This window comes from Schistocerca nitens, chromosome 4 (genome assembly GCF_023898315.1).
Source record: "Schistocerca nitens isolate TAMUIC-IGC-003100 chromosome 4, iqSchNite1.1, whole genome shotgun sequence".
Classification (NCBI taxonomy): domain Eukaryota; kingdom Metazoa; phylum Arthropoda; class Insecta; order Orthoptera; family Acrididae; genus Schistocerca; species Schistocerca nitens.
Genome location: NC_064617.1, coordinates 829,203,002 through 829,221,876, shown reverse-complemented (window position 1 = coordinate 829,221,876; position 18,875 = coordinate 829,203,002). Strand labels below are relative to the sequence as shown.

Sequence of the window (18,875 nt, the reverse complement as noted above, 5' to 3'; positions counted from 1 at the left end):
TCAAGTGTTTCGTGAGAATGTATTTTGTTAGTATTAATTCTTCTCCTCCAGGCTTCAAGACATTGTAACTAAATGTCTAAGAAGATGACCTAGCCTAGGATATTGGATGGGTCACAGGCGGCGAATACAGAATAAGCGGTCCCAGACCAAGGAAAAATAAAACCAAATCCACTTTGCCTCTCTCTTGTAGCAAGCGGTGAAGTGGTCAGTGTGTGTTCATCACTGGTGCAGCTGAAGTTTATATTCTGGAACAACCCTTCCAGTCTTAACACTCGAGTTCACTCAGTGAGTCTACTCAACCCCATATGATTCCAGGTGCAATCATCATGGACCATTTTGATAATCGCAATATTACCCCAGGTAGTCAATCCACCACCAATATTACTGGCGCAACTGGTCTTTCGGATTCTGGGGCAGCCAGGTTAAAATGCAGTGTGATTCAACAAAGGAAGTCTTGAGTCCTCTGGTCAACTTAAAACCAAACCAAACCAAATTCATTTTTTGCAACACTTAACATACAAACATTTTTGCAACCAAGTAAACTTCATAAATTGGGAGATACATTAAAAGAACAGAAGATTCAAATTTTGGCACTTCAAGAAACATGAATGACAGACAATAACACCATCAATCTCTGCAATTATCATCTTGTTAAAAATAAACAATAACACCATCAATCTCTGCAATTATCATCTTGTTAAAAATAAAACTGATAAAAGGATACTTAATAATACATCACATCTGGGAGCTGCTTTTGCAGTATCTAAAAATATTTTAAATTCAGTAACTGAGGTAAAACCCATTAATAACAGACTAATGACAACTTCTCTTAAATGTGCAAATAAGGCATACACTTTAATCAATCAAAGAGGATAAACATAAGAAACCTGAAATAGTTAATGAAGCGTGGGAAACGTTACAAAGCATCATCTTGAAAATTCCCTCAAACGATGTTAAAATTTTAATGGGTTATTTTAATGCTCAATTACGTAAAGAGAAAAAGTATAAGAAAATGGTGGGTGGATTTCCTGCACATAAATCAACAAACCAAAATGTCCAAAGACTTGTTGAAACATGCAAAAATTTTAATCTTAAAATCATACCAATACATTTTAAAAAGAACCCTTCAAAACAAAAGACTTGGCGGGCACCCAATACATTTATTGGGAATTTCAAATCGATCATGTAGCAATTTCATACCCTAACTACAAAGAAATTTTAAATGCCAACGTTAGGAACATGGCTAATAAAGATTCTGACCATTATTTAATGTGAATAAAAGTAAAACTTCATGTTTACTTGATCGACCCCAAGAACAGTTAGAGCCTAAAATTGGTGAATATCAAGCAGACTTAGACCAAAACGATCCTGTCCAGAACAAATTCTTACATGTAAAACTAATCCTTACACACCAAAATATTTTTGGTAACAATGTTGTATGGACATCTGTGGATTTTAAAAATGCCTACAACTCAGATGAACATGAATCTCTTTTCAAAATTTTAAAGAAGCAAGGGCTAGATAATAAAATTCTAACACTGATTATGGAAACATTAACTGACACTGGTTCTAAAGTTAAATTCTAGGGAGGAATTTCTGAACCATTTGATATAAAGATTGGCATTACAACAGGGAGATGGACTCTTCCCATTAATGTTTAACTGTGTTTTGGAAAAGGTGATTAAGAATGGCGAGAGCAGAAGTCGAGTCAAAATACAGATCAATCAATCAAGCAGAGGTAATATTAGAGAAGATTGCCTCGCCTTTGCAGATGATACGGCAATTTTAACTAGGGATATTACCACAGCTCAAAAAACAAACTGAAATTCTTAAAGAAGTTGCGGCCAAAGTAGGACTACAAATTTCATTCGAAGAAACGGAATATATGACATGCAACAAACAAGCACCAAAGTTTCTGAACACAAAACATGGAAAAATATAAAGGGTTCCTCAGCTTAAATACTTGGGGGAAAAATCATACAAGAAAACGTTCTGGAAAAGGCTGCAAACAAAGACTGCTGTCAAAAAATTACAGATTAACACACAGTATTTACAATAAAAAAATCACTTCCTAAATTCAGTCAACTTAGGCATTAGCTCTGTAATCAAACCTGAAAGTCTTTATGGAGCAAAAACTTTAATTTTAAATAGAAAGAGGGATACTTAAGAAATTGAAAAGAAAGAAAGAAAGATGGTTTGGAAAATATTAGGCCCCAAAATTACTGATTGAGAAACTTATAGGCCGAGAAGTAAAAAGGAAATAAAAGAATATATGGACATACATGGTGACATGAGAAAATGAATACTTAAATTTTACGGGCACATTAAAGGAATGGCACCCACTAGGTTGACAAAAGAAATAGTAGAATTCTATGAAAACATAAGTAAGGTGAAAACTGAGCCAATTAAATGTATCACTGCGATTAAGGAGAATCTTAACAAACCCACTATAACTCAGGCAGATTTTACAGATAGAGAAACATTCAGGTAAAAGATATTTGCTTGCAAAGTTGGTCAGAGGAAAATAGAAAACAGACTGAAACACTATGGTCTGATGAAAGAAAGGGACTTCATTCTGAAAGCATGAAACAAATTTGGACACAAAGGAAGGCCAACCATCAAAAGCGAAATTGATAGATTGTACCTCACGTGGTCCTATTGGCCCCATACGTGAATAATTATAATCCGAATATAATGGAGGGAAACATTCCACGCAGGAAAAATATATCTAAAAACAAAGATGATGTGACTTACCATACGAATGTCAGCCACATTTAAACTGCAGTTTTCTTGAATCTGTATGTACTCGAACTGAATTGACTTTAAAAATGGACAAATACTTGACAATAGCACACATTTCTACAGGATTATAATTATTTAAAAACAAAGATGATGTGACCTACCATACGAAAGCACTGGCAGGTCGATAGACACATAAACAAACGCAATCATACACACAAAATTCTAGCTTTCGTAACCAACGGTTGCTTCATCACGAAAGAGGGAAGGAGAGGGAAAGACGAAAGGATGTGGATTTTAAGGGAGAGGGTAAGGAGTCATTCCAATCCCGGGAGCGGAAAGACTTACCTTAGGGGGGAGAAGGACAGGTATACACTCGCGCACACACCCATATCCAACCACATGTCTGCTTGTGTCTGTGTATGTGTGGTTGGATATGGGTGTGTGTGCGAGTGTATACCTGTCCTTTTTTCCCCCCTAAGGTAAGTCTTTCCGCTCCCGGGATTGGAACGACTCCTTACCCTCTCCCTTAAAACCCACATCCTTTCGACTTTCCCTCTCCTTCCCTCTTTCCTGATGAAGCAACCGATGGTTGCGAAAGCTAGAATTTTGTGTGTATGATTGCGTTTGTTTGTGTGTCTATCGACCTGCCAGTTTTTTCGTATGGTAGGTCACATCATCTTTGTTTTTAAATAATTATAATCCTGTAGAAATGTGTGCTATTGTCAAGTATTTGTCCATTTTTAAAGTCAATTCAGTTCGAGTACATACAGATTCAAGAAAACTGCAGTTTAAATGTGGCTGACATTCATGATGTGCTATACATTGCCATGGCTGGCAGCACAATGAAATTTGCTGCTGCTCACAATGCCTCTCCCCACATTTGTCATACTGTTCTGCTAAGCTGATTTCACCAAACATCCTCCAATCACTCCAAATTCTTCAAACTGAATCTACACAACAATTCAATTGCCAAAGCTTCATCTTTAAGTGTAAGATGACCACTATATTAATCTATTACGCAACATAAAAGTGACCTCGGCAGCAATAATCTAATCTGCGAATTTAAGACGATCCTATATTTTCTGATGGCGAATTTGCAGAAAAAGATCTTGTCTTACAGCCAGGTAAATATGGTAATCTGGTAGGAGTTGCCTTCTGCCATACACTTTCACAGACCATGCCTGGTATGGATACGGATGAAATAATAATATATCTGAGAAATATTGTAACTTCAAACTATAACATAATCTTAAAATCTCAGCAGAAATTGGCAATTTCAAATTTCAATAGTATACATGGTGACATGTTGTCGGTATAAAACGTTATGGCTGCATTTTATGCAATATCAGATGAAGTTTGATGTTCTTTGGATCTAAATGATTTAACTGTCATCAGATATGTAAGCTTATCAGATGTGGTAAAACTGTGGCAAGGTATCTAATATCACATGCATACCTGCCAACTTTTGAAAAGGTCTATCAGTCAAACTCATGCAAGACAAAAAATCTAATGATTTTCAACATACCCAGACTTGATGAAAATAATAATACTTCTGGGCTACAAAATACAATAATTAATGCTTTAAACAGGATACTTCAATGAAATTGCATCTCCTTACATCATAGGCCAATGATTTGTAAAGGAACATAATAATCAAGAAGAAATCCACGTTAAATAGCAGCAGGTGTGGTGAATATTGGTTTTGAGTGTACATAACATGACTTCCTTGACAAATTAAGCAGATATACAATAATTGAAAAAGGCTTTACACAATAAAACTTGTTTAATTTAACACGGGCAAGAAATAATATAAAACACACTGCAAATTACTGTCTAGTTTGACTTCAAAGTCATAGTTGTAGTCTTTTTAGCTTCCTATAAAAAGTCTTGAGAAAACTGGTTGTCATGACAGGGACCAGAACTCCTGGTCTTCAAAATAGAAATAGACTCCAGAGATTAATTGAACATGGATGATCTGAACTCTGTTCCCTTTTTCTTTTCTGAAAACACGTTCACATTCTGCATTGGTATGGGGGTATGGTGAGAATAGACAGCATTACTCTAGAGATCGGTTCCATGAATTCTTGATATTTGTGCCCAACTGGAATCATTTGCAGCCAAAGTATCATTTACCTGAAGAGCTCTGAAGATCATTCAGCACCTCATCTATAATTTGATTCTCTTCCTTGCATAACATGATAGAACACTTTTCCAAGAAAAAGTGAATGGAAGGAAACTGTGCATCTTTCATTTTGTCTAACCTAGCAACCTGAGCATGCTTTAACACATCATCCTTGAGTGGAAACTTGTTGTTGATGCAGTCACAGGCAGTACAAACGTAGTTTCTCACTGAAGAAAAGAAAAGGGATTTATCTGTATCCCGGAGATCATTTACTATGTTCGAACTCTGAATGCCAACAACGAATCAATCATCATTTCCTTGATTTTGAATCATGTTGTGCTCAACTTCAAGCAATGAGAAGCTTTTCTCGATTTTGAACTTAAAAAACTTGGCGAACAACTGCTTTAGCAAATCCATTAGAAGTTCTCATAAAAAAAGAACTTGTGGGGAAGAAGTCTGAAGGGCAACATTCAATTTGACAAACGCAGGTAAGGTAACATTCAATTTGTCAAACACGGGTATAGTCAGATGAAGAAAAGTGCAAAAGGCATTGTTCAAGTTTGAAGACAGGAACACGAACTATTTTTCCTCCCGTGTTGTAGCAGGAGTCTTACTTTTTACAATGGGTTTGTTACATTTGAAAGACTATGCTTGTAGTAACACTGTTCACGTTTACGTCGCACTTCACTTAGCGTAGACCGGGACTGTGTCCTAGGCATGCCCGATGTTGACTGAATGGGCACGGCCCGTGCTGCTGGAGTTGTTGTTGTTCTTGTTGTTACGCCGGCAGAGGTCGCGTCCGAATTCTCGCGTGCCCTCTGGTGGACGGGACTCTACTTGCGGCAACTACCGCCCGTGACGCGCCGTGCCAATGTGCGCCTCCCGCGATCTTTCTGGTGGCTACTACAATGCTATTCTTTTATAGGCATGTGTAGTAGCAAAATCAAGAATTCTCTCCTTCTGATACTCTTTGGATCCACTTTGTTCAACTCAAGGTATTCTGAATGATTGTGGAAATGTTTTGGTTACATAATATTACTTCCTCCTTGAAGGAAGAAAGAAGTGGATTCCACCGCGCCAATAGTCTATTCAAACATCTGCCTAAAGATAACCACTTAGCACATACATGCTTCAGAATTTTCTTTGCCTATTTATTGTGAAAGTTCTGAGATTTCTGAAGGAGTTCTTTTCTTTTCACACTCTTATCTAAGAAATAAAATATATCAATAGGATCTCATCCACTTTAAATAGTAATCTTCCAGCACCTTCCTCAGCTGCTAGATTAATCAGATGGTAACTGCAACCTATGATGGCAATATCTGGTTGAACTTGCTTCAGAACTGCTGAAATCTCATTTGTGTGTCCTATCATAATAGGAGCACTGTCAGAGCAGAAAGACACACAGTTTTCAATTGGTATGTTATGAGAATTCAGCTGAGATAACATCAAGTTACCTATTTTTCGCTCTGTTGAGTCCCCATCTAATGCTGGTATGGATAGCATAGTGCTCACTACCTTTTCCTGCAGAATAACAACAGGTTACAACACGGCACTCATATCATTACTTCCATCTGTTTCCAAAGAAAATGGTCCGTTCTGAAGGCACTTGACAACTTCATATCATGCATTTTTTTTTTTTTTTTTTTTGCATTTTATTTACAATGCATGTCATTTTCCTGCGACCACAGCTATATTTCTTTGCAACTTCTGATGTGGGAAATATCTTCTTAAATAAAGCACCAACATGATCACCAGCACTTACGCGCACATTGTGTTCTACCAAAATGGATGTAAACAGAAGACTCTGCCCTATTTACATAACTGCCAATGTTTCCAAACTTGGCAAAAACAGTGATTTTCTTGTTATCTTCCTTTGATTTAACATAACTTATGCACTTATTGCACTTCACATCATTATTTAAATTGTGTCTTCCACCATGTGCAATATTAATATCACACCCACATACCCTGCAAAAGGCAAATTTTTCTTCCTTTCTGGATTTTAGAATGCATGGAAAATCAACAGAATATGATTCTTTAAATGTCTGGAAGTACCGTTTCTTGTTGGATTTATTCATGAAACTTACAATAGGAATACAGTGTATGACAATGTCCAAGAACAAATATCTCGATACATATTGAAACACTGAAAGGAACCTGGTCACTGATCATCTCATAAAATTGTTACAGAAATACGCAAGGCAATCAAACACTTCACTGAAAAATGTCAAAGCACACAAAGTCTTAAACAACTGAATGAACACAATGTCAACCTTCTGAACAAAGAATATGCACATGGTAAAAAAAAAACACACACACACACACACGGAACAAAAGCAGTTAGTCCACATGTGGTCAAAGAATATGGGTTAAATTACAACAAGTGAACAGAGCGGAACAAAGAATTTCTGATGAAGAACCTGTCGACATGTAAGATTCATATGGAAGAACTGTCAACCCAGCTTTAAATTCAATTCCAATGACGACACAAACATCAGACAGTTAAAAGTGCCAATCATATCAAAGAACGAGTTATTGACTATAGTAGACTTGCCTTTGGCCTACAAAAACAATCGACTGTACGGAAGTGGGGTGATAATTGAATGAAAATGTTTCAAATTTTTGTCCACAAAATCGTAAAATGACACCGTCCATCTGTAAACCCATAAAATGCTGCAATTTCTAGAAATTTTACAGATAAACCATAAAAGTTGGCAGGTTTCCACATTCTTAATAAGGCAACATACAAGTCCAGTTTGGATTACAACTTACAAATAATAGACAGTGATACTGTCAGTTAATAAACATCAGCAGTTTCATTTCCAAGCAATTATTGCATGCATATTACTCACACCAAACTCACCTAGTGTGTTGCTTGTAGATGTTGGAAATCCAAATCCTGTTGTACTGGGCTTGAAAGTGTTGCCCTGGCCAAATAGAGGTGTAGATCCTGTAGTGCTGGTGTTGTTAAAAAGTCCTGTACTGCCAGCATTACCAAAATTGGATGTTGATGTGCCAAACCCCCCAAAAGTTTGCACAGCAGGTTTTGCAAAGAGATTTGACTGTGTTGTATTTTGACCAAATGAAAAGCCAGTGCTTGTAGGAGCAGTATTAAATGGAGCCTTGTTCTGACTGAAGATGCCAATACCCTAAAAGAAAACAGAAGTAAATTGAACTATTTTAAAAACTGATACTTACGGCAGAAAAACTCACTAACAAATACTTGGAACCTGTTATGAATTCAATCACAATTCAATCTAAAATCATTAGTTTTGTAGCAAATATTTTTCATCACACACAACAAACATCTGTTATGAGGCTAATAGTAAAAGTGAAGTGATGCTTATACCAAAACTAGCCTGTCTGAATGGTGACAGGAAAAATTGTTTTAATCATCAAAATTTGACACAAAAGAAAGGCACACACAGCTCCTAATATTTTTAAGAAGACTGACACTGCCGTGTCTGCGCGCGCGCGCCTTGTTGGGCGAAAGCTCATTTTCTGTCAGTCTTTTTGTTGTGTCTATCTGCAGCTTGACATCTCCACTATAGGATAGGTAGCAACTATCCTTTTCATGATATTGTTGAATTACAAAAGCTTATCATGCAACTGAATAAAGTGAAAGTACACATCCACTCATCACATAAGTGTGGGAGGGAAGGGGGAAGGGGAGGGCAGCATGCCAAGAATAGACGTTACTTTTCAGGGCGAATATTTGGGGGTTAATATTACTTACAGTGAAATATTGCCAACAAACCCAACCAATCTCATTTCGAAAGGCTGTAGAAATTTAAAAATGTCGAGTATGACTGAAAATTTAAAAAAAGTCAATTTAGCATATTTGTGTTTGGTACAAGTTCCATGTAGGAAGAAAAATTTCATCAATTTAAGTTGTAGCTTTCACACTGTAAATCAGAAGACAATTCTAACTTGTAATATTGGAAGATGATTTCACACATGCAGTGGAGTTTACCTCAATGGCCCTGGCAAGAATTATTTTTGTAACATTATTCTACTCAAGTGAAGAAAAAAATAAGCAGGTAACTTAATGCAAGTCAGCATTCAATTTTTTTAAACAGTAGCACAGGGAAGTCTAGGAAAATCCAGTGTGTTAATGATCAAAACAGCCCTGTGACTAGTGGTCTATGTGGATGCAGATATCAGCAGTACTTGTTACTTTGTGGATAAAATCACGTGCCGTTGTGGATATACACAAGTTATCTGCAATAATAATGTCTTTGTAATTGAAACTTAAAGGACAGTAACAGTCTTATTATATGCTTTTCATCAAATTGTTGTTATCTGTGTGCAGTAAATGAGATTGCAATGAATTGGCACTTCATGTCTGTTGTAATATTAGCTGAAAACTTGAAGTCTGCAACCCGGGAAAATAGAAAGTCTGACTGTCTTTACCATCTGGCTAAGACCTGTTAGTTGGATTCAATGGACCTGCACTTAGTGACTTTGCGATGCCAGTGGCCCAATCTTTCATTCAGTCTGTGAAGCACATTCCGGATGACAGCCCTGGAAACTGGCTATCTGAGAGGTGCGAGTTCCCAAGCTTCTGTTGCCTGAGTGATCACGTAATAAAAACGTCGGAGTAAACATTAGTAAGCTTCTGCTGCCTGAGTGACCACGTAATAAGTATGTCGGAGTAAACATTCGTGAACGTGCTTTAATAAAATTTACACAATGGACATCATTTCATGTATAGTGACCAGATTACCAGTGCTGTTTAAGGTAAACGGTACTTTTATTCTTGCAAATACTAAATCTTTTTGCCACTGCTGCTGCTGATGATTGCAAGTGCCTTATCTTTATGTACCTGTTTTACTGTAAATTTAACATTTTCTTATCAGCCCCATATCTTTGTGGAAAGACAATAAGATTCTTGTACTTCAATAAACACTATCTGCTTCACTCTGTAAGAAGATGCAAAGGGGTTCTACATTTTATCCAATATACTGTTTTGTGATGAGGCTGTAAGGCCAATGGAAAGAATTTGCATTATTGGTCCAAAGATAGCCTCCACTACTATGAATTTACCACAGAAGCCCTCAGCAAGTTAGGTTGCAGTGCAGTATGTGAAATAACCATATCATTCTTCTGTACTTTTTATAATAGGGTATGGGTGGTATAAAGTATCTGATAATCTGATACTGCTGAGTGAGTGACTGATAAACGAAATGGACAACATAGGACTCACTGTTCATGTTCAATGGTGCCTCACCCCACTACACCCACAGTGTATAAGACTATATCTACTGAATTTACTGAATTGACAATAGAAAAGATGCCAAACAGAGCACCATGCACACTGGACTTTATTCTGCTGGACTGTGCACAAAGGCAATGGTAAATCTCTGATATAAAGCATGAATATTTTTTGTAAAGACATATGCGAAGAACAACTGCCTATATTATAACCCTCTGTCTTAACAATTTATAATTCTGTCTATAGACGTATATGGAAGTTGGACACCATTTATTTCATAGTACATTGTCAGGTTGTAACAATTTATTTACTAAACTTCATACACTCATCAGTTAACTTCAAGTATTACCTGTCCTTGATTCTGCTGTGTTCCGAAGGCTCCAAAACCAGTAGCTGCTGGAGTTCCAAATCCTGTTGATGGCTGTGAGGTAGCGGTACCAAATAAACCAGTTTGTGGAGCAACAGCTGTAATGACAGAAATTTCCAATTTGTCTATAAGATGGCAAACATTTGCATGAAAAATAAACGCTTGTACACACACACACACACACACACACACACACACACACACACACACACACACACACACACACAGAGAGAGAGAGAGAGAGAGAGAGAGAGAGAGAGAGAGACTAGAGAGAGAGAGAGACTTACTGAAAGCACTAGCAATACACCTATACCTAATTGACTGTTCCAAAAGGAAAACTCTTTGTGCACCATAACCTAAATTTTTGTGCAATAAACATTGTTGCTGCTGTACCACAACAGACACTTTTGGCTATAACAAAGTTTCCCATCTCTTCCATATCAACCTTTTCACTTCTATCTACTTGATCAGCGTTCTTCGCAAGATTCAGATTTTTGCATCTGGATTCCCTTTTAGAAATTATCCTCAGTATTATTGACATTTATTGTCAATTGGAACAACTGTACTGACACAATGGGTTTTATGGTGGATAGCTTCTGCGAACTAACCCCACAAATGATAGCACTGCTCAATCTTGGTACACTTAACTTGCTTCAGTTACAAGACAATTTTTTAATCAATATTAACTGATTACAACTATGACAAGTGCACCATTTTGCTACATTTATTATTATTATCTTCAATTATTCACTTTTGGGAGAGTGACTGAACTTGAGTAGCCATGATTTCTTCTTCTTTCTTCGTTCTTCCCAAATTCTCTTCATACGTTCACTGTGTTCTCTCTCACGTTTTTCCGACCATATTTTTCCCATTCTGTTCTCTGTATGTTCTTGTTTAAGTGTGTGTATCTGTACGATGTTTCTAAACTGTTCTCTGTTGTTTATGTTGTATTGTGTGATCCCCAGTTCTTTAATGTCTTCTTCTGCTTCAGTGATCCACTTTGTCTTGTTTTTGCTCTTGTTTACTATCTAAAAGATTTGTCTTATGAGCCTCCTTTTATTCATCCTGCTGATACGTCCATAAAATTTCATCCTCCTCTTTCTAATGGTGCCTGTTATTGTTTCTATATCTTTGTAAATCTCTCTAGTTGGCCTTTTCATCCAAATTCCTTTCCGAAACACTGGTCCATATATTTTCCTCAGAATTTTTCTTTCCTGCTTTTCAATCTCTCTGCTCTTAGTATGACCACGAATCACTGTAGTTTCTGCAGCATAAAGTGCTCCTGGTAGGACTACTGTGTTGTAATGCCTTAGTTTCGCACTGACAGAAATAGATTTCTTATTATAGTGATTCCAAGTAAGCTTATATGCTTTTTGTGATCTGGAGATTCTATCTTTCTTGTCTATTGAGTTCAGTCCTGATGGTTGGATTACATCTCCCAGATATCTGAAGTGGGCAACTTGTGCCACTTTCCCGTATTGAGTAATAATGGGGAGATTATCTATAGGTTTGTTTTCCATATACTGTGTTTTCTCGTAGGAGATTTGTAGCCCAGTTTTCTGTGAGATTTTGTGTAGTTTTTCCAATGCAAGTCTGGCTTCCTCTCTCTTGTTCATTAGAATGGTAAGATCATCTGCAAAAGCCAGACACTTCACCCTAATTCTCTGCTCTTTTTTAATGCCAAGCTGAATTCCTTTTATTTCCTTTTCCCATGTCCTCGCAATTTTTTCCAGAACCATGTTAAACAGAAGGGGGGGACATTCCACCTCCCTGGCGAACACCAGTACGAATATGAAATGCTTCTGATGTTTCTCCCATGAATTTAACTTTGGAGGCTGTATCTGTTAATGCCTGTTGAATAATTGACCTTGTTTTCCTGTCAATCCTGAACTCCTCTAAGGTGTGAAATAACGTTTGTCCATCTACTGAATCATAAGCCTTTTTAAAATCGACAAAAGTTACCAAAGTATTTCTACATCTTCTAATTTGCAAAATTGTTTTTAAGTTCCATATCTGTTCGATGCAAGATCGACCTTTGAAAACCCTGCCTGATACTCCGCTATTAACTCGTCCACTTTTCCTCTAGTCTGTTCAACAGGGCATTTGAAAGAATTTTGTATATTACAGGGAGCAGTGCAATTCCCCTGTAATTATTTGGATCGGTTTTTGCACCTTTTTTGTGGAGAGGGTGAATTAATGCACATTTCCATTCTGCAGGAATTTGTTCAGTTTCCCAAATATTTGATATAATTCTGTGGGTTGCTTGTGGGAGATTATTGTTATTTAATTTCCATACTTCTCTTATGACTCCATCTTTCCCCGGACACTTTTTGTTCTTCTTCAAAGAGTTGATTATTTCCTTTACCTCTTTAGGTGATATTCACGCTTTTTACAGCGATTTTCTTTTTTAGCCCTTCTATCCACGATTTGCACGCAAAAGAACCCATAGTCCGTAAACATCTTCCAATTTCATTTTGATCTGCTTGAAGATCAAGATATTATACCACAAATCAGCTTAAAGCAAACATCTAAAAGACTCAAGTGTGTGCTTTTCATTTGAGACCTAAGAAAACTAGTCATTAGTTGATGAAACTGTGGTCAGGAGTTGAATTACAACACTGATCCGCTCCAAAATACCTAGGAGTGATGCTGGACATACCTCTCACTTCCAAGAGAAACTACATGAATCAAGAGTTGAAAGTTTCCTCCACAAACAATCTGTTAAGAAAATTGGCTGGATCACAGTAAGGCAGTCACCCTGAAACCATTCAAACCTCTGCACTTTCAATTGTCTATTCTGAAGCAGAGTACACTTGTCCTGTTTGGTATAGTTCATGACATGCCGAACAGGTAGAGTAACTCTTCAATAACACCTGCACAATTATACCAGGCTGTTTGAAATCTACTCATGTCAAATGGATTTACCACCTTGTAGGTGTAGCACCACCTCCTATTCAAAGAGAAACTGCGGCGAATAAGGAATGAAAGAAAGTTGAACAAGAACAAACCCATCCCCTGTAAGGGCATAAATCGCATTCACAGCAATTGAGGTCAAGGAAGAGTTCCTTAGAACATCAACAATACTTACTACTACTGCTGCTGCTGGAAACGTAAGGGTCAGCTTTGAAGGAAGAAGACTTCCTTTCCCTCTGGTTGGAAAAAGAGTTTCTGAAACTCTGGCTCCAGGGCATGATGAGGAATGGATGTCCTGGAAATCTCTGAATAGGCTGAGATCAGGAGAGGGTGTATCAAGGTTTAATCTGGCAAGGTGGGGTTACAGCAGAGAAAACAATATTAAGTGTGATTGTGGAGAAGTCCAGACTGTCCAGCAAACGCTTCAGTGTTGAACATTCCAGCCGTCTGTAGCACAGAAGACCTCCATCAAGCAGCAGAAAATGGATAGAAAGTGGCCAAATTTTGGTCAAAGACTATATGACACGTTAATTGTGTGCCTATGTATGTCAATTGTACAAATTATGAGACATAAAGTATTCTGTAATTCTTGATGAAGGGTTGGTTGATGCTGTAAGAATGATGTCAAAAGCCACAATAACAAAAAGATTTTTCAGTGAATTAGGGCAGATACTAGCAAATTGATGAGAGAAACAATTGCAGAGCAATTTAATTCTAAAAAAACACAGTGGTATGATGACAACACTGACAACATAGTACTGAAGTGGTGTAAAAGTTTATATTTTGTGCTGAATAATAAAAAAATAAATATCATGCAAACTTTCTGTTTGTTCTTTATAATGTCAAAAAAAAATCATATAAAATGTTACATGAAGCCACAGTTCTGAAAGACAGGACAAATCAATGGCCACAAGGTATGTACATCCGAAAGAGTTATGGATTTGAGAATTTACTATAGTCCAATCCACGAATGATGGCGGAATGCACAGCTCGAGACATGGGTGGGGATTATATTGTTGCCGGTTTCAGGTGACGGTTGCAGTAAGCACATAAATGCACTAAGCACTTGAAGGAAATGCGTATACTGCACATTATGTCTGTCATTTGATTGTCAATTACCACCACCATCACTCATGACAACTCTTGATGGCTACAACATTCACTGCAGTATGCTGAGAACAGTACTGAATGCTCACTGGTTGTCAGAGAATGCATGACGTAGATGGGCAGCAGCAACCTAATCTTGACTGTATCTGTCTGCAAATCAATGGCCTCCTCTACGATGTGAGTAGCTATCTATTACTTTTCATATTGTTGTTTCAACTTGGAATTTCTACTGTTTAATAAGACACAATGATAGATCTCATGAACAAACTCAAGTATATAATATCACATGAATTTTACCCCTTAGATCTCAAGGACAGGTGGTGTTGTGATATCTAAAGATATTAAATAAATACATTTTGTTGAAAGTACAGTACCGCAAAGTGGTGGTGTTATGGAACATTAAAATATCAAATTACTAATATATTAAAAGCAGAAACATTAGTTGCAAAAATCCCTGCAAAGATAAAGATGAAGAAAGTGGAATGAGATGGCCAATACGCTTGTTAACTCCAGTTCTATTTCAAAATATTTCCCACAATAAAATATGCACTAGAAAACTTATGGATTTATGTATACTCACCTGCGATTCCATTCTGCATTTAACAATAATTCCTTGAAGTCTTGATACTTTTCTTTTTTTTTAATTTTACTCCTATAACAATACTTCATATCATTTTCTGAGATGGGAGGAAGACAAAGCACACCCATTCAGATAGTCATGGGTGTTGAAGTGCCACTTCCAGGATTGAGGGGCAGGGGGGGGGGGGGGGGGGGGGGCATGCTGGCCCTGGATATAATCCACCCAGCAGATTAATGATGAGGGTCTGTTTGCCATCTTGTCTGAGTGTGGTTTTCAAGCACTTTTCACACACCCTACTTGCTGAATACAAAGGATGGTAACCATGTCCCATATCAGTTACACAATTCACAAACATTTAGAAAACTTTCACTCACTTCCACATGAGTAACAACACACACACACACACACACACACACACACACACACACACACACACACACACACACACACACACGCACGTACAGCTGGGGTGCACTTATTCCAGTCCGGGGTAATAAGGTGGTGACAGAAGTGCATTTAGCCACCCCTTTAACTAACCATGCCAAATCTGTTCATAACCATGCCGATCCTGCACTGGTGTGGGACAAAGGCACAAGAAAAAGACAAAGAGGGACACAAAGCACATTAAGATATAAGTACTACAAACAAATGTCACTACCTAAATTTTTAGATGTCTCATCATAATGCTCAGATTACCATTGTCAGAATCCAATTTCAGAACTGGATTTCAAACTATATTGTACATAGTTAGAGTGAATAACTACCATGATGATATTGTGAGAAATATTTATAACAAAACAATGAAGACAACTGAGCAGGAAACGTGTGCCAGTTACAAACAGTAATACACAGGAAAAAAAATTTTTCTTTAATTTACCTTAGGTTTTTTAGTACTAGAATTGTTATGATTTTCGAAAAATTAGGCGTGGGTGTCATTTTCAACTGAAGATACGCTCTGTAAATAGTTAATTAATAATATTCATAAATTTAATTTTTTTTCAAGAGTCAGATGGTTACAGATTACAGTGTGCCAATTATAATGTAATTTATGTGGGGCAGACAGGTAGAAAACTTTGAAGAAGGTTGTTGGATTCTGCTTATGACGACAATGTACAGGAGGTTAAGTAAGTAGGATATTGTGAGCATGTTGCACTGGATGGGAAAGATATTACCAACAGACTCAACTTTGCGGCACATTTGATTGATACTGGCCATGCTCCTCCTCACTTGACATCACAGTTTCAATTGCGGCACAGGAAGAAAAAGGCAGATATCTCAATCTCCTTGAGGAAATTGAGACTTTCTGGAATTTGAAATCTCTTAATTGCACATTGCTCAACGAGGAGACATTTCGAAAAGTGTCCATTTTTGGGAACACTTTGAGAGCTGCCTAGCACATGGCAAGAAATCTGTCCACAAAGTCAGCAATGGGAGGTAAGCTTAACCGGTATGACGCTCTCTCTTATACAGCGCAACATGTTGTTTCAGGATATGAGCCTAAACTTCGTGTGCATTTAGGCAAGCCTCTTCTTCAGCAATTTTTGCTATGCAGTATTTAACAGGTTTCCTAATAGCAAATGGTGGATGTTAGTTTTTAGCCCTATTTGCAATGTATATTTGACATATCAGGGTGTGTACACAGACAAAGAAAAAAATTCCTGGATTTTTCCTGGACCTCCAGGTTAAAAATACATTTTCTCCCAGATGAAAATACACTTTTTCTGTGTTAAGTGACAGTATACTTTCCGTCAGAACTGTATAGCTTATCAATCCTTTGAACAGATACTGTTTTATACAGCAGCGTAGAATTTCTCGGCACTTTAGAAAACAAAACTCAGGGGGGGAAAACACGTTTTGGAAAGATCTTTGATGTGCAGCAACATGTACGCTGAATATTTTCGTATTACGAAAGTATAAATTCGAATTCCACCAACAGGAAAAGTTAATGGTTTAAGTTAATATACATAGTGTTGCTACAAGAACACAAAAGTTTTCGCATATAATATTTGTCTCCGAGATTAATAAGCCACAAGAGAAGCTAATCTTTCACATATAATGTTGATCTGTTTAGCGCATGTTACACTTTAAGATACGTCACACAAATACGCAAGTAAATTTTTTAATACTGACTTAAATCTCTGATCTTCTGGGCTCTAAATTCTTCTAAATGGTTCGTCATCAAAGAGTTGATTTTTAAATGAGAGCAAACACTCTGCGATTTAAGAAATTCATTGTACATTGTCGCACATACTTCATCTTGCGTAAACGGAAATTTACTTTGAAAATAACACTTTTCGAACAATTCCCAATATTTTCCCACTACCTGGATAAGAGGCGTCACAACCCCTTGCGCAGCTACGGTGATGTAGGAAGCCTGTATGTTCGTATGTGTGAAACATTAAAAGATCTTAATTATGTCATAAAAGAAACAAGACATCAGAGGATAGTCCAAGAGTGTCGGAATTTCGTGAACCATACTAAAATGCACAGTTTGCCTTAAAGCGCACATTCGTATATCCACATTCCCAATGACGTAGGCCTCGACCTGATATTAAGCTTTTCAGTGTGGTTTTCGGGACATAAATTTTCTTGCAGTACCAGTACTGTATTATCTCATGTTTGGTTCTTTATTATGGCGTAATGCCATATATGCTGGAAGATGAAAATGTGCACTTCAAAGGCAGCGAACAGTTGAAACTAGCCAATGGTGTGGAATTAAATACTTCGTTTCAAATAAATTTACTGAGCAGGAAAGGTTAATAAAAGGCCAATTTCTTTAGCAAACCGACAAAAATAACTTTAGTGTTCTGCAAGGCGATTAACGCTCGATTGTCAGAAAGGTGGAAATAAAATAAAATCTGAAACTAGTAACATATCTTAGCCTTCCGTAATTATGTGAATGTATTTTAATTCACTTGATGGCTCCCAGCCACAGAAATCCATCTTGTTTTCATTTGACGTGAGAGCAATAAATGAAGATGAAACAGAAAAATCACTAAATGTAAACACGGGTCACGAGGCGACTATAAACCCCCCCACTATAACTCAAGACTGCTCTGCACATCATAACGTCAAAAATTAAAAAAACACTTTTCAAAAATAACTTATTTTGTAACGCACATCTTTCTGAAGAGTCCGATACATAAAACATATATCTTCAAGGAAATGTAAGAGATGTTATTTGGTTTTAAGTGTGCCAAAGTGCAGTGCCACGCCTCTTCAAACAACATTCCTTTGCTCTGTGGAACTCAAACGTGTATATTTTGTAATGGATTCCATAAAACTATTTCAGGACAGTGGAAATTAAAATGTCTTGTAGAGCCACTCCTGCCCCAGTTGGCCGGTTTGACATCTTGCCTCACTTAAAAATAAAATCACAATTAATACTGGATGTGATTATTTGTAACCGGGAGAACAAGAACTCCAGAAAATTTGGACTCTTTATTGCCTATTAGCTAATAACTTGCTCTTCTGTGTGACATATAATTAAATATAGGGTACCCAAAACCAGTAAAGACAAGAGACAGGCAAGACAGTATGCATTTTTTCAATTCTTAGGTCCTAGCGATTTCTCTCTAATCTTGCTACAGCTTTACATGGCGTGCTTTCCTTTCTGCGAAAGGACTATCACCAGATCAAAGTTCGCCAAACGTTTTGCTATATGAAAAATCGAAATATTGTCGTCTAATACTGAAAAAGGTGTTAATATAAATAGTACCCAAGACAGGTGTGGTTTCTCGATCTGATTACATCTATTTTGTCACTGTGTGCTGGATAAAACAAAATAGGCATTTCTAATATTGCAACAACTGTAACACACACACCAAAT

At 37.2% G+C, this 18,875-nt stretch overlaps 1 protein-coding gene across 2 annotated transcripts in view; it reads right to left on the bottom strand.

Moving 5' to 3' along the window:
• Nucleotides 1-18,875, bottom strand: part of LOC126253258 (nuclear pore complex protein Nup98-Nup96) — a 134,222-nt gene that overhangs the window by 76,729 nt on the left and 38,618 nt on the right. For both annotated transcript variants that reach the window (XM_049954463.1, XM_049954462.1), the window contains 2 exons: nucleotides 10,429-10,544; nucleotides 7,728-8,013 (listed from right to left, as the gene is read on the bottom strand). In XM_049954463.1, the coding sequence (XP_049810420.1) occupies nucleotides 7,728-8,013; nucleotides 10,429-10,544 (402 nt within the window). The remainder of the gene's footprint in view (nucleotides 1-7,727; nucleotides 8,014-10,428; nucleotides 10,545-18,875) is intronic.